This window comes from Sturnira hondurensis, unplaced genomic scaffold (genome assembly GCF_014824575.4).
Source record: "Sturnira hondurensis isolate 20B ecotype Veracruz unplaced genomic scaffold, ASM1482457v3 Scaffold0001221, whole genome shotgun sequence".
In the NCBI taxonomy this organism is placed as follows: Eukaryota; Metazoa; Chordata; class Mammalia; order Chiroptera; family Phyllostomidae; genus Sturnira; species Sturnira hondurensis.
The window spans coordinates 3,309,340-3,328,844 of record NW_028073852.1 but is presented as its reverse complement, the minus strand read 5'-3'; the positions used below and the strand labels follow the sequence as shown (position 1 = coordinate 3,328,844).

Sequence of the window (19,505 nt, the reverse complement as noted above, 5' to 3'; positions counted from 1 at the left end):
TGGTCACCTCTTGCTCTGGTCTGCTTCTCTTGAATTACCCTGCTTGGCGTCTCCCTTCCAGCCTCCTCTGCCCCTGACACTGACCTAGAAGGAAGGGCACCTCGTTCCCCCTTAGCACCCCTGCCATGCAGAGGTGGGGCGGTGGGCGGGGGCTCACATCATGGCTCCGCACAGCGAGCAGATGACAACCCCCTCTTGCATCCTTGCCTTTCAGAGCCCCCTGGTCGTCCCCACCCTATTAGTCCCTCTGGCCACCCAGCCACCTGTCCCTGTGCCTCACTCTCTCCTAGTCTCCCAGGCCTCAAGGGGCACCCCAGTCCTCCTGCCTTCTCTCTGCCTCACCACTCCTGGCAGCTGGCTCCCCTGGGGCCCAGCCAGGGCTCGAGCAGGACGAAGCAGAGCTCAGTCCCTTGGGGGATCCTGCCAGCCCCTCAGGGACAGTCCTTTCCTGTCCCATCTCCCTGACCTCTGCAGGCAGTCAGGGAAGGCGCAGGCCTGTAGAGCCCAGCCCCCCTTTTACAGGAAAACTGAGGCCCAGAGAGGGCAAGTGACATGCCCATCCTGTCGCTGCCCATTCTCCCCAACACCCATCCTCACCCTCTGTCTGCGTGTCTGTCTGCCTGTCTTCCCATCTGTCTCCCCTTCCTGGTCTCTCCCATCCTTGGCCCCTCCCCCATTCACTCCTGTTCTTGCTTCTGAGCCAGGACTGAGGCTCTTTAAGGAGCCGGCGGCAGCACCTCCCTGCTCTGGGTTTGGTGCCTGCAGCACCGCCAGGGCCTGTGAGGGGGGCCTCCTTCCTGCCGCAGGGGGGCTCAGTGGGCAAGGGACCTAGAGCGGAGGGGACTTGGTGTGAGAACTGGTGGTGTCTGCTGGGTTGGGCCCAGAACCAGGGGCTGTGGGGGCAAGCAGAGCGGAAATGTCACAGGGAGCTGTGTGGTGGGGAGCTTCCTTGGGGTCCCCGGCTCAGCCCAGTCCCACCCTTGGAGCAGAGGAGACCAGCCCCTCTGACCCCCCTTCCCCTCACCTCTGCCTCCTGTGCCCAGGGGCCAGCTCTGCCCCACCCCGCCCCCTGCTCACACTGCAGCTTGGAGCCGCATTAGGGTCTGGTGCATTGCCTCTCGCCAGGGACGCTGGGCTGGAGAGTGTGGCTGACTCCCTCAGCCACATGGGGTGGGGGGTGCAGCAGAGGCAGGGGAGAGCCCAGAAGTCTGTTGCCCTGCCCCCCCAGCTCACTGGGCCCCACCCTTCCTTTACCCAGTCACAGTCACCGTGGGCGTCAGCCCCTGGGCCCTCTCGGTTCCCACACCCCCTGCGGGCTGCCCGGAGGCTTTCCTGCCCCCCACAGAGTCCCAGAGCACGGCTGTCTTGGGAGCCACCCTGAAGCAGTGACCTGTGGGAGATGGCATCACATTGGCTCAGCTCCCTCACTCCCCCCACAGGACATGAAGTTGGGTCCTCCACCTGCTGGTTTCCTAGCTTGGTGGCACCCTGCCCTGGGTCACGTCGTCACCCATCCCCATCCGGGCTTCCTGTCACCACCCAAATGAATGACCTTTGTTTTGGGCTGTGCCCCTGAGGAGCCCAACCTCAGGTGCCCCCTGGAAGCCTGGAAACACTGGGGATGGGTCCACGGACTCCGCTTTGTTTTGCGAGATTCAGCGCCCAGTCCTTGGGGCCTTTGTGGAGTGGAGCTGGGGGTGGTGCCGGAAACCGAGCCCCCAGGGCGGGGCCGAGTGAACCCTTCCCCGGGATGTCAGTAAAGAGGTTCAAGCAGCACTGATGATGGGAACCATTAGAGAGGAAACTGCGGGGCGTCCCCGGCTGGCTAATGGGATCTGGGGTGAAGCACCTCGTTTGCACTTAATTTCATTCTTCACAAGGTGTCCCCTGCCCTCAGCCTTGGCGCTGGTCTTTGGGAGCCGGAGACCAGCTGGAGGGTCGGGGCAGGTTCGGGGTGGCCTTCCACGGCGGGGTCTAGGATGGGGGCAGGCCCGAGCCTGGCGGGAGAACAGGGCCCCTCGACGCGGGCCTGCAGCCTCCTGTGCGTGTGAGCCACGTGGGGAGCAGTCAGGGCAGGGTCCGGGGCCTCATACCCGAGAGGTCCGAACACATAGGTGGGGAGCAGGGCTTGAGAATCTGGATTTTAACAGCCTGCCCAGGCGATTCGGGGCGGGTGAATGGTTGACCAGTTTTAGAGCCTGATCCAGGAGTTCTCTGTGGAGCTGGGTGGAAGGGGGCCTCCGAGGCCCCTGCCCCACCCCTGGGCCTTCTTTGTCAGCTCAGACCTGAGAGCATATCTCGAGCCTGATATCATAGGCCGCCAAACCGAGGCCCAGAAAGGTTAAAGGGCTGTCCCAGGGCACACCGCCCTCTGGGTTCCTGTCCTGCAGGTGGGGGTGGCCAGACTCCCTCTCGTGCCCCCCACCCTTCCTGGGAAGACAGGAGTGGGCTGGGGTCTGAGCCACCCTGGCCTGGAGACCAGGTGGCCTCAGGTGGCTTCTGGGCTGTTGGGGCCTTACCTGATTGTGGTCACGCTCTGCCTGCAGTGACGGGGGGGCTGGAGTCCCGAGGTGTCCTCCGCAAGATGAGCGACCTGTTGGAGCTGATGCTGAAGCGCATGGACGCGCTGGCCCGGCTGGAGAACCGCAGCGAGCTGCACCGGGCTGCGGGCCATGGGCAGTTTGCCCTGGACAGGTGAGGGGACACGGAGTGGGGGAGGAGGGGCACCGGGGGGTGCAGCACTCCTGGGCCCAGCAGGGGTGTGTCGGTCGTCCCGTCCATCTGTGATGGTGGAGGAAATGGCAAGAATGCGGAGATCCACGGGGTAACTTGAGCTAGACAGCTGTTCTGCCCCCAGGTCAGAGCTGTTCACACCCTGGCGCGGTGGCCTGTCCGTCTCTCTTCCTTTTTAATAACACAGCTTGCGTGGAAGCTGAAGGCTCCTTCACCTGCTCTCCCCGGGAGACAAGTGCCTTCCCAACACATTTCAGCCCATTCTAGGCCCTTTCACACCTGTGTTTTGCACACCTACAAGTTGTAAGTGCACAGTGTGCGGTTTCCACACGTCCTGCGTAGGTGGCGTCGTGGTAGTTTGGAGCTCTGCCCGTGTCGAGGGCCACGTGTGGATGTCCACACGGACTGGACGGTGCCATCGGTGCCAAAAGGGGTTTTCGGGTGTATTCGCTCCAAGGATCCCTCGCCGAGGCCAGAGTGCGCGGAGATTCCCCTAGTTTGCGTTGCTGCCCCAGACCCCTCGGCGGCGTGCGCAGGAACCCAGTGGTGCACGCTGGATCGTCTGTCATCAGTGTGTCCGGAGATGACAGAGACTGGAGTAGGGTGTCCGGGCCCCCCCACACCCCTCACCAATGCAGCTATGGAGGAGGGCGCTTGGGCCCTGCCGTCTTGGGGAGACCTTTTGGGTGTTGGGGTCCTTTTTGAGGCGGGTTTGCGCAGCGTGTTCTGGCTGCGGGAGAATTAGCTGGAAACCCACACTCCGACACCACGGAGGGAGAGCTGTGCCTCAGCCAGTGTGATTTGCTGAACGTGTTCTCCTGCTAAAGGACACGTTTGAAATCCACACTTGGAGACAGTTTGCCGAAGGCTCCATCCCAGCCAGTGCGTGTGGGATAAAAGCCAAGCTCCGGACGTTTCCAGAGGAAGAGGCTGCCACTCCGAGGGAAGGCGGCCGGTTTGAGGAGAGAGGGGGCTTCCTGGGGAGGCTCGTCTGGGGCGGTGGCGAGGTCTCCGGGGCCTTCACTGGTGTCAGTCCCATCCACCGTCCAGATGGTCTCGGCAAGACCGTGCTCTCTCTCGGCTGCGTCCTGCAGGCAGCGCCCCCAGTGTGGGAAGGGCAGGCAGGGGCCGGGGAGAGGCCCCAGCCCAGCTCTCAGGCCAGCTGTGGCCTTGTCCTCGGCGACCTCCTCCGACGAGGGGGAGACCGGGGCTCGGAGGAGTGCAGGAAGCCGCTCCCAGGTGCAGGCCATGAAGGGGCTGGGCCTGGCTGGGCCCCAGCCAGCTGGCTCCACAGCCCACCTTTCCAACCACGTGCTCAGCAAGCGAGCAGCTCTCGTGGGTTCGTTCTTAACCCTTTGGCGAGACTCTCTGTACCGGCTGGTGCGCAGCGCGGGAAGAAAGCCCTTTCTTCCACCTTTGCTCTGGGTTTATTTATTTATTTATTTGGTTTGGAAAATGTATCCACTGGAATGACAGCAGCAGCCTGGGAACCTACATGCCACAGGAATGGAGGGCCCGACACAGTGCTGGCTCCTGGTGGGGGCTCAGTGCCCACAAGAAACTGGGCCCCTGGTGGGCTCCACGGCCGTGTGCTGGGTCCCCACTCGACGCCGCCCCACCCTCCAGGGCCTGAGCATCTGACCGAATGAACTAAAGGGATCCCCTCATGGAACAGGTACTGGACCTACTAAGTGCGGGGCGCTGCTACCAGTGCTGGGGACGCAGTGAGGTTCGCTGTCCTCATTCCTGTGGGGAGACAGGCAGGAACTGAGGGGAAGAAATCAGTGAGGTGGTTTCAGACCCTGATCCCCGCTCTGAAGGATGGGGGCTGCCTAGGGAAGGGCTATTCAAACGGGGGGGGGTCTGGGAAGGCCCTTCTGAGTTGGGGATGTCGGAGCTGGATTCAGAAGGACTCAGGGGAAGCAGGCAGCCACGGGAGCGGAGAGTTGAGGTAGGGACAACAGCAAGTGCAGGCGCCCTGGGGCGGGACCCCGGTTGGCACGTTGGGCGTAAAGGACCGGTGCCCAGGCCAGCACGGCAGACGGGTGGGTGGGCGGGGCCGGCAGGCCGTGGCAGCCCTGCTCAGCCCTGTGGGGACACTATTTTCAGAGCTGTGGGAGGTTGTTGGAGGGCTCGAAGCCAGGGACTGACAGGATCTGCCTGCTTTTTTTTAAGAGATCCTGACTGCTACATGAGGAATGGCTGGAGCACTTGGGGAGGGAGGCGGAGGGGCCAGTAGCAGTGAAGGGAGACTGTGGCGAAGGCCTCGGCACCCCTGGGCTTCCCCTGGGGGCACAAGACTGTTTTCTTCTCCGAGTACATGGGTCGGTTTGCTCTGATGCCGCCGCTGTCCCCTGCGACCCAGCCTCTCGCCCCCTCTCTCGTCCCTCCCACTCTCCCGTCTGCCCCCAGTTGTGTGGCCACCCCTCCGGGCTGCTGAGCCAGCCCTGTCCACAGATTCCCCAGGGCGAGGGCGAGGGCGAGGACCCAGCTGGCTCCCTGCCAAGCGTCCTGCTGTGGGCAGAGAGCGAGGGTCAGGCGACCCTGGGCTCTGGATGCTGTTGCTGGCACGTTGCATGTGTCTCAGATTTCCTCCTGTTCCGCCTATCCCGCCCTCCCCTGCCCTTCTTCTCCTCCCGGGGCAGCACACGCCACCTCCCAGCTCTGGCCAACAGGGCCCGTCAAGCCCCACAGGCAGAGCCATGCATCTCGGGAGCCGTGTTGCTGCCCTGGCCTCAGAGACGGAAGCGGAGGGTGTGTCCAGGGCTGTAGGTGCTGCTTGCTGACCCCTCCCCACGCGGTTGCGGTGTGCTGCCTCTGGGACTCTGGGCACCCTGGGTACCAGCTGCAGTGGGCGCCGCATTGTGAACACAAACACGGTTGTGCCCGTGACCTGGGCATTGCCAGGTCAATGACCAGGCCTGACGTCGCCAGGTGTGTCCCCAGCACCGGCACGACGTCCCCAACACCGGCCACCACGTGCCGACGGCACGCCTGGCCTCACTGCGTCCCCAGCACCAGCATGACATCAGGACAGGTCATCGCACCCGGGGACCCACCTTAGGGAGAGAATCTGAACTTCAGGAACAGCTCTCTGACACTGTGGTCGCTGCGACCTGCTTAGTGGTGTCAGCCAGTTCGAGGCACAGTTTCCGGGCTGCTGGCAAGGAGGCCCCTAGACACGGCGCCTCCGTGCGCAGACAGGGCTCAGGTCGCTGTCGGGAAGTGTGTGGATGGGGAAACACGAGGATTTTCATGGTCAGGGGAAAATGGGAAAAAATCAGGTATTCAATTATACATAGAGTTGGACTACATAGGCTGTAAGACCCAGTAACAATAAAATACTGCAGAAAAGACGACAGAATGGAGGTGCATCAAAATTCTTGTCTGTGGGCAATGAGATGAGGGGCTTTCCCCTCCCATAAAAAATTGTTTTAAAAAGCAGCTTTATTTAAAAACTCAGAAATGCTTCTAGACACCCCAGCTTTGGGGGCCGCAGGGCCTGGGAGCGCAGGCTCCCTGGGGTGTGTGTGTGAGTCCGGGCTGCGGCAGGGCAGGGGGCACTGTATCTGCTAAGACAACTTTGTGATCAGTAAAGGACACACCTCATTTCTCTCAGCACCGGGGCGGCCCAGCCCCAGATGTGCCCCTTCTTATGCAACAACCTTGTGTTGAGCCATGTCTGGGCGCTCCTCCGCCTCCGGGGCTGGCGAGAGGCCAGGCTGCCCAGAGGGTGGGTGGCTGGGCGGGGTTGGCCCTTCCTCCAGGGTGGAAGCCCATCACATGTGACAGTAACTGAGAATGGGCCAAACATCCCGACAAAGGTGCAGGTCCGCCGCCGGTTTGGAAGACGGCCCTCAAACCAGACGAGCCAGAGACCGACAGCAAAGGCAAAGGGAGGCGAGTCTGGGAAACAGGAGCTGGGGAGTGCGGGCGGCGGGGTCGACGTCAGGCCAGAAACATCGGAGGCGAAGGGACGTTTAACAGGACGAAGGATGTGGCAACAGTGTGAGCCTCACTGACACTACGAATTCCACTTTCGAGAAAACAGTCGAGCCCCTCGAGTTGGCATGCGCGTGTTCATTACACGCCGTTTGTTCCTGAAAGGGCAGCCGAACAGACACGTCCATGCACGCACCGCCAGGAAGGAGACAACCAGGAAAGGTCAGTGCAGTGTGGATGCCCATGATACGGTGGGACGTAGCCCCTAAAAACCACATTAAAACCAGTTAATGAGCTGCCCCGGCTGGGGCGGCTCAGCTGGTTGGAACGTCATTCCATAACCGAAAGGTTGCGGGTTTGATTCCTGCTCCGGGCTCGTGCCTGGGTTGTGGCTTCGATCCTGGGTCCCTGATCCCGGGTCCAGGCGTGTACAGGAGGCAGCCGATTGATGCTTCTCTCTCGAGTCGCTGCTTCTCTCTCTCCCTTCTTCTCTCTCTAAAAGCAATGAGAGAAATGTCCTCGAGTATGGATAAAAAATTAGTGAAAGAGGCAAGCTACAAGGTGTGTTTGGTGAGACCTCGGTAAATAAAATGCACGTGTGACACGTTAAAAACATCCTTCAGGAGAACACCGGGCCCGGGGGTGGGGGTGCGCGTTCGGCCCCCCAGCCCGGTATCAGCACATTCACGGGCACTGATCCCTGCCCCACGTGGTCAAATCCCACCCAGTGCACCTCCAGCCCCGTTCCTGTCAGTGGCGGGAAGGTGCCTTTTTCTACCGTCTGCCTAGCCTCGGTATGTGTACAGGTGCGTTTCTCCGTGCTCTGGCCTGGGGAGGGACCGGCAGACCTGCTGTCACCTGTTCAGGGTCCCCGCCCCCAGCATCAGGGGCACTGGATGGCGGTGAAGGGGGCTGAGAAAGGAGCATTAAGAGTGCAGGGAAGGCCGGACATGGGGTGGGGGTTCCCTGTGCTATAGACAGACAGATGGACCAGAGAGAACACGCGTCCCGCCTGCGGTGCTCCGTTTCTGGCCGTGCACGCGTGTGCCTCCTGGGCCGTGTATCTGCAGGCACCGGTGCCCGGGAGTCTCCATGTTTGTAGAGCAGAACGCCCAGTTTCCTAATAAAATAACAACTCCCAGCCAGCGCGCTGGCCAGCTGTGCAGAAGTCGATGCTCTGCTCATTGAATGCAGCCCTAATAAATCATGGGAGGGACTCGAAATTCAGCCTCCTTCCCCAGGCATCCCGGACCGCCCTCCGCCGAGCCAGGAGAATGAAGGCCCCAACTGCTGCCTCGAGGGGCCAGGAAGGCAGGCCGGAGCTTCAGGGGGCCTCTCGGAGCCCACGATGGGAAGGGGCGTGGCCACGGGCAGGAGCCAGAGTTCCCTGCTCAGCCCTGGCCCCTGGCCCTGAGTTGGGAGCAGAGTGTCCGGTGGCTGGAGGGAGGCCTGTGGTGTTGGCTGCCACTCTGGGGGCTGCGCCCAGATGCTGGCTACTCCAGGTCAGCCTCGGGGCCACCCGGCTGCAGGGGAGGGACCCTTGAATACCAGAGACGTTTAGACTCCACCCAGGCCGGCCTAGCCTTCTTTTACTTACTTAGTAAGAAGTGATGGTTGTGGTGAAATTTCTGGTGCTTAGTAGGTGTGCAGAAAACACCCAGGCCCAGGGCGTGCGCCGGGTACGTCTGATTACTCTGTGGGCAGAGGGACGGGCAAGGGCTGGCGCAGGGGGCCTGGTGTCATCTCCCCCAGGGCCGGCCAGCAGGCGTGTGAGGCCCTGTCTAGCTCAGAGGCCCCGGGCTTCAGGCGTGCTCGCTCCTGAACTGGGCCAGTTCCCCAGGCCCCGGTGCCTCCAAGGAGCACAGTGTGAAAGGTGCAGCACACCGAGGGGGTGTCTCCACCAGCAGGGCAGGTAAGAGCCCCCCAGGGGGACACCTGTCAGCCCCCTTCCCATGGGGCAGGGGCTGCAGTGGCCTCCTCAGGAGGTACCAGCAGATCCCAGGCCATCACCCCCTCTGCCCCCCAGCCCAGGGCTGTTTGCAGACCTCCTCGTCTCAGTCTGACGTGGACCGCTGTGGGCACCCCTCCCTGACCGGCTCTGGGACTTCATTCACCAGCCAGGAGCCCACCAGTCCATGCTTTTCTGCGTAGACCACCTTCTGCTTGTCCAGTGCACGCCCGGAGATAAACGAGGGAAGAAATGACAATAAGTGACGAGCAGGGAGATGGAAGGGCTCTCCATCCTCTGCGCCGGCGGAAGGCAGACGGGCGTGCTGGGCGGTGGGCGAAGGGTAGACTGCACCTCCCGTGTGCCCCCTACCTGGGCAGACAGAATTCCAGGTTTGCACCCCGCTGACAGGCTCTGCACGGTTAGGATGGGTGTTGCCAGGGAAACTCCTTCTGCCAGAACTTTTTCCGCCTTTACCATCTGCCGTTGGCTGCGATCCCAGTAGAAACAGAATGGAGGGTCCCACCCCATGACGTCACTTCACCGAGCGGGGAGGGCCTGCAGCCGTTTGCTCCGTCCTGGCCTTGGTTCTGCGGTTGGGCCCCCCTGCAGGCACAGACGCCTCCCAGGGCCACTGCCCCACCCCGCCCACCACCAGACAGGCAGCAGGTTGGTCTGAGACGATCCTACTGAGCCCCAGGGCAGCCGTCCCTGACTGCTCAGCCCAGTGCTCTGTTGGCGGCTCCAGGCTGCTTCCTGGGCCGAGGACACGGGACAGGGGCCTTTGTAGGGGCTGTGACCGCTCCAGGTGGTGGTCACAGCTGTGCCCAGGTGTTTGTCCAGGAGGCCCAGCCCCTGTCCCCTCACCACGCCCGTTGCTCGGCCTCCCCTGGAGCGGCTTCTCCACCCGCCCCTCCACTGCACAGCAGCTGTCTCAGCAGGACCCCCTGCCCTGCCCAAACCCGGTTTCCCACCTCACAGCTGTGTGACCCTGAGCAGGTAACTCAACCTTGCTGTGCCTTGGTTTCTTCCCCTGCGCAGTGGGGCCGAGAAAAGGGGTCATGATGTCAGGGGATGAACTGGGACGGGCACAGGAGGAGCTTGGTGAGGGAGCGCCCCTGGTGGCTGTTTCACTGTCGTAATTCGCTGTGTTTCTCGTCCTCCCCACGGTCTGGGACAAGCCCTGCCTCCCTGGGGCTTCACAGCAGGACTTCAGGAAGCAAAAACATTCGTCCTGTGAAAATTGCCGAATTTCTCCCTGCCCCACAAGTAAAGTTCCTGGCTCTGTGATTAGACTTACGACCCTTCCTCTCAGGAATGAGCTGACAGCGGTCAGGGAGAGGCAGCGTCTCCAGCATTTATCGAGTGCCTACTACATGCCGAGCATCACGCACTCAGCCTGGTGTCTAATCCTTACAGCCACTCTGTGAGATGGTTGAGATGCTTCAGATTTTGGAGGAGCCAACCCCTGCGATCAGAGAGGTTAGGGGACTTGCCCGAGGTCACAGAGCTGTCCAGGGGAATCGGGATTCGAGTCAAGGGCCTCTGACTCTGAGGTGCTGCCCCTGGTGGTTCTTCATCCTCAACCAGAGGAGCACAGGTCAGAGAGAATTTCGGGGGTGGGTAGGGGAGGAGGAAGGGGGAACCTGGACTCACTTTCCCTGACGGATTAAAAACCATTTCCTTTCACTTCTGTGGGTGGTGATTGTGCGGGTGTCCTGGGGCCCAGTGAGGACACGTTCTGAGGCTCCGGGTGGCTGTGGATTTGGGGGACACTGTTCAACCCAACACAGAGGTGGAGCTCTGGGCGCGAGGCCTGTGCCGGGCAGCGTCAAGCTCCACTTATGAAAGGTCGTTCCTGCCCTTGAGGACTCGGGATCCCCTGGAGGGTTAAGCGGGCTGCTCACATTCACACCCCGAGGTGCAGGGGCTCAGAGAAGGGTGGAGGGATCAGAGCCCTGGGGGAAAGGTGCCTTCGGGAAGCGGGGTGCGGCCCCTTCCAGTGTCTCTGGTGCCCTGACAGAAGCTTGGGCTGCTCCCTGGCTCCGGTTGGAAGTTGGGTAGAGCACCTGGCCCTTCCCCACCCCAACCCTGACCCAGCAGATGTCTGACCCTCTGCCCTGGGGCCACCTCCTTTGGCCACCTAAGTAATCCTTCCTGTCAGAGGAGTGCCCGTCCTGTCTCCGTTGGTCGGTGGGGACACAGTTTTACCACCCTGGGGGCATCTTTTGGAGCCCTGCGGTTGTCAGGGTCAGCCTGTGCCTTCACCAGCCTGACCCAGGTGTTCTCAGTGGGCGTGGATCAGCCCTGACTGGGTGAACGGTGGTTCTTGGGGGGCAGGACTCTCGTACATACGACCATGGCCTGAGGTTCTCCACGGGCCTGGCATGCGAACAAGCAGAATATCCATGGGGTCGATGTTCTGGGTCGGGGAGTGAGTGGGGGGAAAACACGTCTAAAAAGGCTCCCCAGGGCGGCAATAATGCAAACGGGCTGGGAATGCTTGGTCAACTGAAATTCCTTTAGCCGCAGCTGCCACCAGCCAACAGCATGGGCGGCCCTGCGGGCTAGCACATTCAGGGCCTGCTTCACTGGACGCTGTGGGTCGGGGCTGTTCTCGGCTCTGTTCTGGAAGAGGAGAACACTGAGGCTCAGAGAGGGTGGGCGACTTTCCCAGGGTCACACAGCCTCTGAGAGGCAGGCCTCCAGCTCTGCTCCTTGTGCGTGGCTGTGCACGGGACGCCCGACTGCTCTCCTCCTGACGGCATCTGAAGAAACACCCTCACTTCTTCCTGCCTGGGGGCCTGTGAGCAGAAGGAGCATTTGTTTGTCAAATCCCCTCATGTGGAATCGTGTGGGAGACCACTGTGGGTTCGCTTGTCTTCCAGAAAGAGATGTTGGAGCCCTAACCCCCGTACCTGTGAGTGGCATCTTATTTGGAAACAGGGTGTTCGCAGATGCGACCCAGTTACCATGAGGCTGTGCTGGGAGTGGGTGGGCGTCCGTATAGGGAGAGGGAATTTGGGCACAGGGAGGCCAAGTGAAGACAGAGACAGGGGGGAGTGACTCGGCCACAGCCAGGGAGCGCCGAGGACTGGGGCCCCACCAGGAGCAGGAGCGAGGCCTGGAGCAGATCCTTCCCCGGAGCCTGCGGGAGGGACCAGCCCTGCCTGACCTTGACCTCAGACTCCTGGCCTTCCTTGGTGGGCAAGGTCACCTGCCCAGAAGTGGAAGGGAAGGGGTTTTCCAGCATGGAGAGCTTAGGACAGAAAGATCCTCCTCCACGTAGTTCCAGGTCTGTGTGGCAGGAAGACCCGGTTCTTATAAAGGGATAAATGGAGATTAAACCGGGCCTCGAAGCCAGAGGACAAAGCAAGAATCAAGGAAACAGAATTAATGTGTGCGAACAGCGAGCCGCTTCCTGGGGAAAGGCCCCAGGAAGCCCCTGGGCCGTCAGAGAGCGGGCTGCCTCTCCAGGAGTGTTTGCGAGGAGGTGAACACCGAGCCAGACGTCTCCTAAACCTCCAAGTTCAAGGAAATAACTTCTCCCCAAACACAGGCCACATGAGACTGGGGCAGGCCGAGGCCCTTGGTGGTCGTGGCAGAAAACAGAGTTCAGATCCTGGGAGGAATTCGTTCTCGGAACCCAACAGTAATTTACTAGAGGTTTAACAGCTGGTGGGTCCCCAGGCTGCTCTGGGTGGAATTTATGTTGCCATGATACTGTCCTTCTGGGAAGAAACAGAGAAGCAGGGTCGGGGCAGCTGGCCGTGCCGGACGAGGGCCTCTGCCACCTGGAGGCCCCTGGGCTGGCCCTCTCCTGCTTCTGGGATGGAATTTCCCAGCTGCCTCAGGCTCTGAGCTTGGACACAGGTGCCAATGGGGTCCACCTGTGAACCTCGGGTAGTGGGCCCTGCAGCCGGCGGGGGTGGGTGGACGGCTCTGCTTATAGCCAGACTGTATCTGTTGCTGCCTTTCCACTCAGTGCAGGGGGTGTGGGGTCCCTGCAGTCCCGACGCTCTACTCGCTGGCCGAGACCCTCCTGGGCAGGCCCCTGGTGGGCCCTGCCTCTCAGCCCTGGTTTCTCCCAGTAGGTTGCCCCCCGGGGCCGGCCTCATGGAGCGGATCCAGGCCATCGCCCAGAATGTCTCGGACATCGCCATGAAGGTGGACCAGATCCTGCGGCACAGCCTACTCCTGCACAGCAAGGGTGGGGGCCAGGGCACCCCTGCAGGCCCAGGGGCCAGTGCACTGGATGGGACCGGGGAGGGGCCCTGGCTTCTCCCACGGTAGCTCCCCAGGTTCTCCGCAGGGCGACTCTGGGTTCACACGCCCCGACTTGGCATGAGGTGCTGAGGACAGCAGAGGCCTCCGAAGACTTAGGTGGCCCCTCCGTTTCCCTCGATGTGGGGGCAGCCATCTGGGCTGCAGCCCCGCCTCGGCCCCCTGAAAAAGTGGGGGTACATCGGGGTGGGGGCGTCAGGTCTTCCCATCCAGGCAGCTGGTCCATAGTCATCCAAGCCAGCTCTTCACTGGGTCTGAACCCCCTGAGGAGGGAGGGCGGGGTGGAGGCAGGGGACAGCCCAGGTCTGGGGACGCCCTGGCGGGTGGCCTTTCCAGTGAGGAAACTTAGGCTGCAGGCTGTGCTAGCTCCCGCCGTCCCCTCCCACCCCAACCAGCCAGTCTCGTGTCTTCTGGGCTCTGTCCCTGTCCCAGACCCAGGTCCTCAGCAAGGTGACCTTCTCTTCCCAGTGTCTGAAGGCCGGCGGGACCAGTGCGAGGCGCCCAGTGACCCGAAGTTCCCTGACTGCTCAGGGAAGGTGGAGGTGAGGCCTGGGGCTGCGGGTGGGGGTAGCGGTGACCAGGAAGGGGGCTGCTCTGTGGGCGCTGTACCCCAGATGAGTTCGGGGGTTCCACTGCCAGTCAGGCTGCCCGCCAGCTAGGGCCTTTCAGCTCAGGCCGCTGACCCTGACCTTGACCCTGACCTTGACCCTGGCAGCAGCTGGTGGAGGCCAGCCTCAGGGAAACTGTTTCTCTGCTTGGCCCACTGACCATTTTCAGTGTGTTTTTATAGCAAACGAGCTATCAAATATATGCCACCAGTGGCCCGATTCCTGACAAACTCGGACATGGGGCGGACTTAGTCTTTCTCCTCGTCCCTTGTGGTCTGACCAGCTGGACCAAGAGCCCCTCAGGCCCCACCTCCCCGGACCTACGACTGTATGAAGCCTGTCTGTTGGGGGCCAGCTCCTAACTGGTTCTTTAATCCCTGGAGGGTGGGGCAGCGGTGCTGCGGACTGCTTCCTCAGTGAGACCACGCACGATGTGTCACGGGGCCTGCGTAGCCCCAGCCCCAGCCCCAGCCCTTGCCTCCTCGAAGGCTGTGTCTGACTTTGCTGCAGGCGAATCCTGCTGGAACCCCAGCTGCCGCGCCTCCCATGGTGCTTGCCCTGGCCTTGCTTCCCTGGGGCCTCCTCCTCCTTCTGGGCCTGGAGGACGGTGGTCCAGCTGGCCTGCCCTGAGGTTCTCAGTGGCCAGGGCAGGGGGTGTCTCTAGGGTGGGCCCCAGAGGCCCTGTCCTGGTGGATGGCGGGAGCCCCAGGGTCATGCAGGCAAGGGAGATGTGGAGGGGTGGGCAGCTGCACAGGCTCCCTAGCCCAGGCTGGCGTCTTCGCAGTGGATGCGTGCACGCTGGACCTCGGACCCCTGCTATGCCTTCTTTGGGGTGGACGGCACCGAGTGCTCCTTCCTCACCTACCTCAGTGAGGTCGAGTGGTTCTGCCCCCCGCTGCCCTGGAGGAACCAGACGGCCACCCAGATGGCCCCCAAAGCCTTTCCCAAAGTCCAGGTAGGCCTGGGAGTTGGGGGGTCAGTGAGGGGTTGGTGGACAGCTCTAGGTGGACTTCCCCTTGCCTCTGGTACGATGAGGTGGCCAGCTCTGCCTGGTGGTTGGGCCTGCCCTGCAGAGCGCCCGTCCACCCCCTGGGGACACTGCAAAGCCGGGCCTGCAGGTGCCCCCTTTACAGACCAGAACAACACCACCAGTAGGTGGCACCTCTCGAAGACTCCTTGCCCCTGACACTTTGACTGTCCCTGAGCCTCCCCACGTCCTCACAAAACTGTGTTTAATGGGATGTCCAGAGCTGAGCTGGCTCCAGGCATAGTTGCTCCTGCTCCGCTGGAAGGCGGCCCGGCCTCCCTGGCTTTTAAGCCACTGCCCAGACCAGTAGCCTCCCTAACCACTAGCCTGCTGGGAGTCCTGGGATCGCCGGGCACTGGCACTGCTGAGCCCCTCCTAGAGGGCTCGGGGCCGCGGTGCTGGCAGTGGCACAGCTGCAGGTCTCTGAGTTCGAGGACCCGGGACTGGACTTCCCTCCAGGCAGTTTTCCGGAGCAACCTGTCCCACCTCCTGGAGCTGATGGGCAGCGGGAAGGAATCTCTGATATTCATGAAGAAGCGGACCAGGCAGCTCACGGCCCAGTGGGCAATGGCCGCCCAGCGCCTGGCACGGAGGCTGGGGGGCGTCCACAGGGACCAGAAGCAGGTACCTGACCCTCTGTGTGCATTCAGGGAGCTGAGCTCAGAGGGCTTAGGGAATGAGCCCAGAGCCCCAGGGTCCCAAGTGGACACCGGTCTGCCCTCGAAAGAGTTTTACAGAATTTGTCTGAATTTGGGCCAGAAGGGGGAGGGGAGGCAAAGACAGGCGAGAGGTGGGCGGTGGCCCTGGGCCCTTTCAGATTTGGGAAAGAAAGACAAGCTTCCCCCCCTCCCCCCACCCCTGCTGCTCCTTAAAGGTCCTGCCTCCTGCGGACGTCTCGTTCTCGTTGGGTGGAAAGGCCATGGCGTTTTTCTGGGATGTTGGGGATGACACAATCCGTTTTGGGAGGGTTCATTGGTCTGTTCGTCTGTCTGTCCATCCACCCATCCAATAAGTACTTGACTGACTCTCACATCGCCCTGTCTGTTTCTTTCAGAGTCCCTCTCATTTCATGAAATTCTCTCTTGTCTGTGTTCACTGTTGTCTCCTCTTCCATCTGGAACGTAAGCGCCATGAGGGCAGGACGTTACCGCCTTGTTCACCTGTGCCTGGTGCCGGCACGGTCACTCTGCCTCTTGGTCCCCCCGCTGTGCCAGGAGGCGCCCGCCCAGGCCCAGCTGGGAGACAGTGCCTGCTGCTGGCCGGGTCTCCCCGGGGTGGCAGGGCCAAGTGCTGTTGCTCCTCTGTGCTGACCGCCTGTGCCCCCACAGATCCTCGTCCACATCGGCTTCCTGACGGAGGAGTCCGGCGACGTGTTCAGCCCGCGGGTGCTGAAGGGAGGGCCCCTGGGGGAGATGGTGCAGTGGGCGGACATCCTGGCCGCTCTGTACGTCCTGGGCCACGGCCTGCGGATCACAGTGTCACTGAAGGAGCTGCAGAGGTGAGTGCGGGGGCAGGGAGCCCTGCCCCAGAAGCCCCCAATCCACGAGCTCAGCCTGCCACCCACCCCCAGCCCCTCCCCTGTGGGGATTCCTGGTCACAGTTCGGGTACACCCAGGAGTGCGTTTTCATTGAGCTATTCACACCGCCTAATTCTCCATCTCTGAGCCGACAGGTGCCCCGGCTTTGTGCTCAGGGCTGACAAACACTGGCTTGTGGAGCTGAGCCATGTTGTAGGTAGGGGTGGTGTCCCCTCGGCCTGGCATCCTGGTGGTCTTGGAGCAGCCTCAAGGTTCCCTTCTGGAACCGGGCTCCTTCCAGGGCCTATTCGGAAGCTGGAGGCCAGTAAGCCCAAGAGGGTGGTGGGTGGACCAGTGATGCCTGTCCCTCTGAGGCCCCTGGAGGCGGGAGACCTACGCGATTGGAGGGTGGGGCTGCGTGTGGGTGCTTTGCTGCAATTAGGTTTATTTCTAACTTCCACGTCCGTGAGATATAAGAATATGTGTGATTTTTCTTCTTTTATTTACTAACGTTTGTTACTTGGTCCCTACGAAAATACATGTAACACGTGAAGCACAGGGGTAGAGGGGCGTCCATGGCTCCACCGCCCACCGTGTGGAAGTGCTACCGGGGCTCTGGGTGGCCCGGGGTTGCCTGCTCTCGCCCTTCCCTCTGCCTCCCTGGGGGGACTGCCACTTGGATTTTGCGTTTGTCATTCCTTTGCTTTTTAGAAGAAAATTGGTGTTTTTCACACACTTACATACTCATAAATAACATGTGGTTTGGTTGCATCCTGGTTTGGTCTGGGGCTTGGTAGGTCGTCTCCAAGACTTGCCTTCCTCGTCCAGTGCTATGTTCCGTGGTTCATCCATGTCGTCACGAGGAGCTCCCGGCTGTTCATGTCACTGCTGCGAAGAGACCGTGATGGGCTGTCAGTCCTGCCTGGCTGCCGAGGGTTTGTCCTGGTTTCACAAGTCATTCTGGACGATGCTGAGTTGCCTGGTGCACCTCAGTCAGCATTGCTCTTGGACGTGAACTTAGGTGAACGTTTGTCGAGAGGCAGGGTGTGTGAAAACTCAGCTTTTCCCCGAGCGATTGCACTAATTGAGTCCCATCCACGTGGCTCCCCGTGGGCCACCTCTCATCCCCACTCAGTGTCACGAGGCTCCCTGACAGAGGGCCCCAGCGACAAAGGAGGCCAAGCGTCTGCCGTATGTTTGTCCATCTTCCTTCCTCTTGAAGAGACGCCCGCGGGTGTCACTCACCTGCTTCCCCGCTGGGCTGTCGTTTCCTCATGGAGCTGTAGGAGTGTTTTACGCATTCCGGGGGTAAAGCCTCTGTGTTTAAAACTCTTCTAGTTTGTGGCTTGTCTTGGTGATTTCTTTGTTTTATTTCTTTATCCTTATCCAAGGACATGCTCATTGATTGTAGGGAGAAAGAAAAGGAGGAAGAGAGGGAGAGAAACATTGATTGGTTGCCTCTTGTACGCACCCCGACGGGGGACTGAACCTGCAACCCAGGCACGTGCCCTGACTGGGAATCAAACCAGCGACCTTTCCAGTTCACAAGATGATCTCCCACCAACTAAGCCACACCGGCCAGGGCAAGACCTTCATTTTAATACAATCAGAATTGTCCAGCCTCTCCTTTAGGGTTGAGGAATTTGTGTTCGGTGGCTTTCTGTTCGCCTTTTAGTGGCACTTGGTGGGGAGCGGCCCAGCCTGGCCCCAGGGCACACCTAAAGGCACCAGGCGTTGTTGGCCTGGGCACTGACTTTTCATTAGGCCACAAGTTCCTTGTGGGTGGTCTTCAGGTGAAAACGCGATTCCTTTCCAGAGCCCGCCCCCATCTTGATGGTCGTTGGTTCTCGGTGTCTCTCTCTTTCTGGTCAGCGTTTCTTTGTGGCTGCAAAGCGGATGCTCCTCCGCCCAGGGCGCTGGGGAGAGGAGGCTGCTGCTGGGGCCAGAACCATCAGTGGTCTTCGGGCAGGAGTCTGCCGTCCCCGGGGGGGCCTGCGCGTGACCTCAGTCAGGGGAGGCACCTGGACTGGCCCTGTGGAGCAGAGGCAGGGGGTGGAGACTGGGTTGTGCCGTGAGGCCACAGAATGACCTGGTGGTTTGAAGGTTTTCACGCCTGTGGCTTCAGTTCACACCATTGGAGTCATCCTCTTAGGCTGATGCGTGTCAGGTTAGTGACAGGGACCGATGAGGGGCTGCGCAGTTGTGGCAGCCTTGGCAAACACAATCCCAGGTTCTGGGGGACGCAGAGCCACCTTGAAATGACACCTGTGGCTCCCCATCTGGCTGCAGGCCACCCCGAGCTGGAAGGGGCCGGGCGGGGAGCTGTCCCCCAGTGCTGGTGCTGAACCGCAGACCGCTGCCCTGGGCTGGGAGAGGGAGCCCAGGAGTCGCCAGCTCTCACCCCGCTGGCCTTCTGTTGTCAGACCGAGCTGTTCACGTCGTGCGGGCCATTTCAGAGCCGTGTGCCCACGCACCGCCTGCCCACACTGTGCTGCTTCACAGCGGTGCCCACCCCCGGCTCCCTCCCTCTATCAGCTGCTGCCTACAGAGCAGAGCACTGCAGGGCCAGTGAACGGTGGCCGCTCTCCGTGGCCTCGAACCCCCCCCCCCCAGGGAAGTGAGATGGGGTCAGCATGAGGAGGAGTGGGGAGAGAGAACAGGGACCCGGCATGTGAGAAGCCAGGGGATTCTTGGACAACTTGTGGACGGCGGATCCAGAGACAGTGGGTGGCCATGGGCCAGACCTGCCTCAGGCGGAACAGCAAGCAAGGGTCCAGGGGCCCTGTCCCCTGGGTCACCAGAGACCCCAAGATGCAGTGGGAAGAGCCATCACCCCAGGCCCTGCCACACACGGAGTCCCCAGGCAGGTGTGGAGCACCCTTCGGTCCCCATCAGTGACACCTCACTCCATGCCGAGGTGAGGTGAGCTCACATTTACCAAACAGCAGCCAGTCTGGCCCCTCCCTCTGGCCATTCATCTTGCAGGGCCAGGGAGGTGTGTGTGCATGTGGGATGTGTGCCTCTGCGCACACACATGTGCGGTGTGGTGTGTGCGAGCTTCGCTCCTTTCCTGCTCCCTCGGGGGACAGGAAGGCTTGTCCCAGGCTGTGGCAGTTCAATGCTGGGCTCAAAGAGTCACCTCCCCCGAGAGCATGGGAAGTGACCAGCCTCCTGAAGAGGCAGGAGTTTAACTCAGTTGTTCCACTTCCCAGCCTGCGCTGGGGTGTCTCCTCTCTCGACCTGCACCCTGAGTCCTTGCCCGTCCACAGTGCTCCCTGCCCGTTGGGCCACCTGGGGCCCGGCGTGGAGCTGTGGTCGGCGAGGCTGTCATTGCCGCTCACGGGGCCAGAACAGGGAAGGGGGGGTTGCTGCACTTGGGAGCCCTCAAAGCAGGGCCCTGGCAGAAGTGCCAGGAGCTGAATACCCCCTGCTGCCGCTCCTGTCAG

At 61.5% G+C, this 19,505-nt stretch overlaps 1 protein-coding gene across 1 annotated transcript in view; it reads left to right on the top strand.

Annotated features, from left to right (window-relative positions):
• The window catches only part of MGAT5B (alpha-1,6-mannosylglycoprotein 6-beta-N-acetylglucosaminyltransferase B), a 53,480-nt gene that overhangs the window by 7,705 nt on the left and 26,270 nt on the right, over positions 1-19,505 (top strand). The window contains exons 3-8 of the mRNA XM_037064656.1: positions 2,547-2,694; positions 12,718-12,833; positions 13,376-13,449; positions 14,300-14,470; positions 15,002-15,166; positions 15,871-16,040. Of these exons, the coding sequence (XP_036920551.1) occupies positions 2,547-2,694; positions 12,718-12,833; positions 13,376-13,449; positions 14,300-14,470; positions 15,002-15,166; positions 15,871-16,040 (844 nt within the window). The remainder of the gene's footprint in view (positions 1-2,546; positions 2,695-12,717; positions 12,834-13,375; positions 13,450-14,299; positions 14,471-15,001; positions 15,167-15,870; positions 16,041-19,505) is intronic.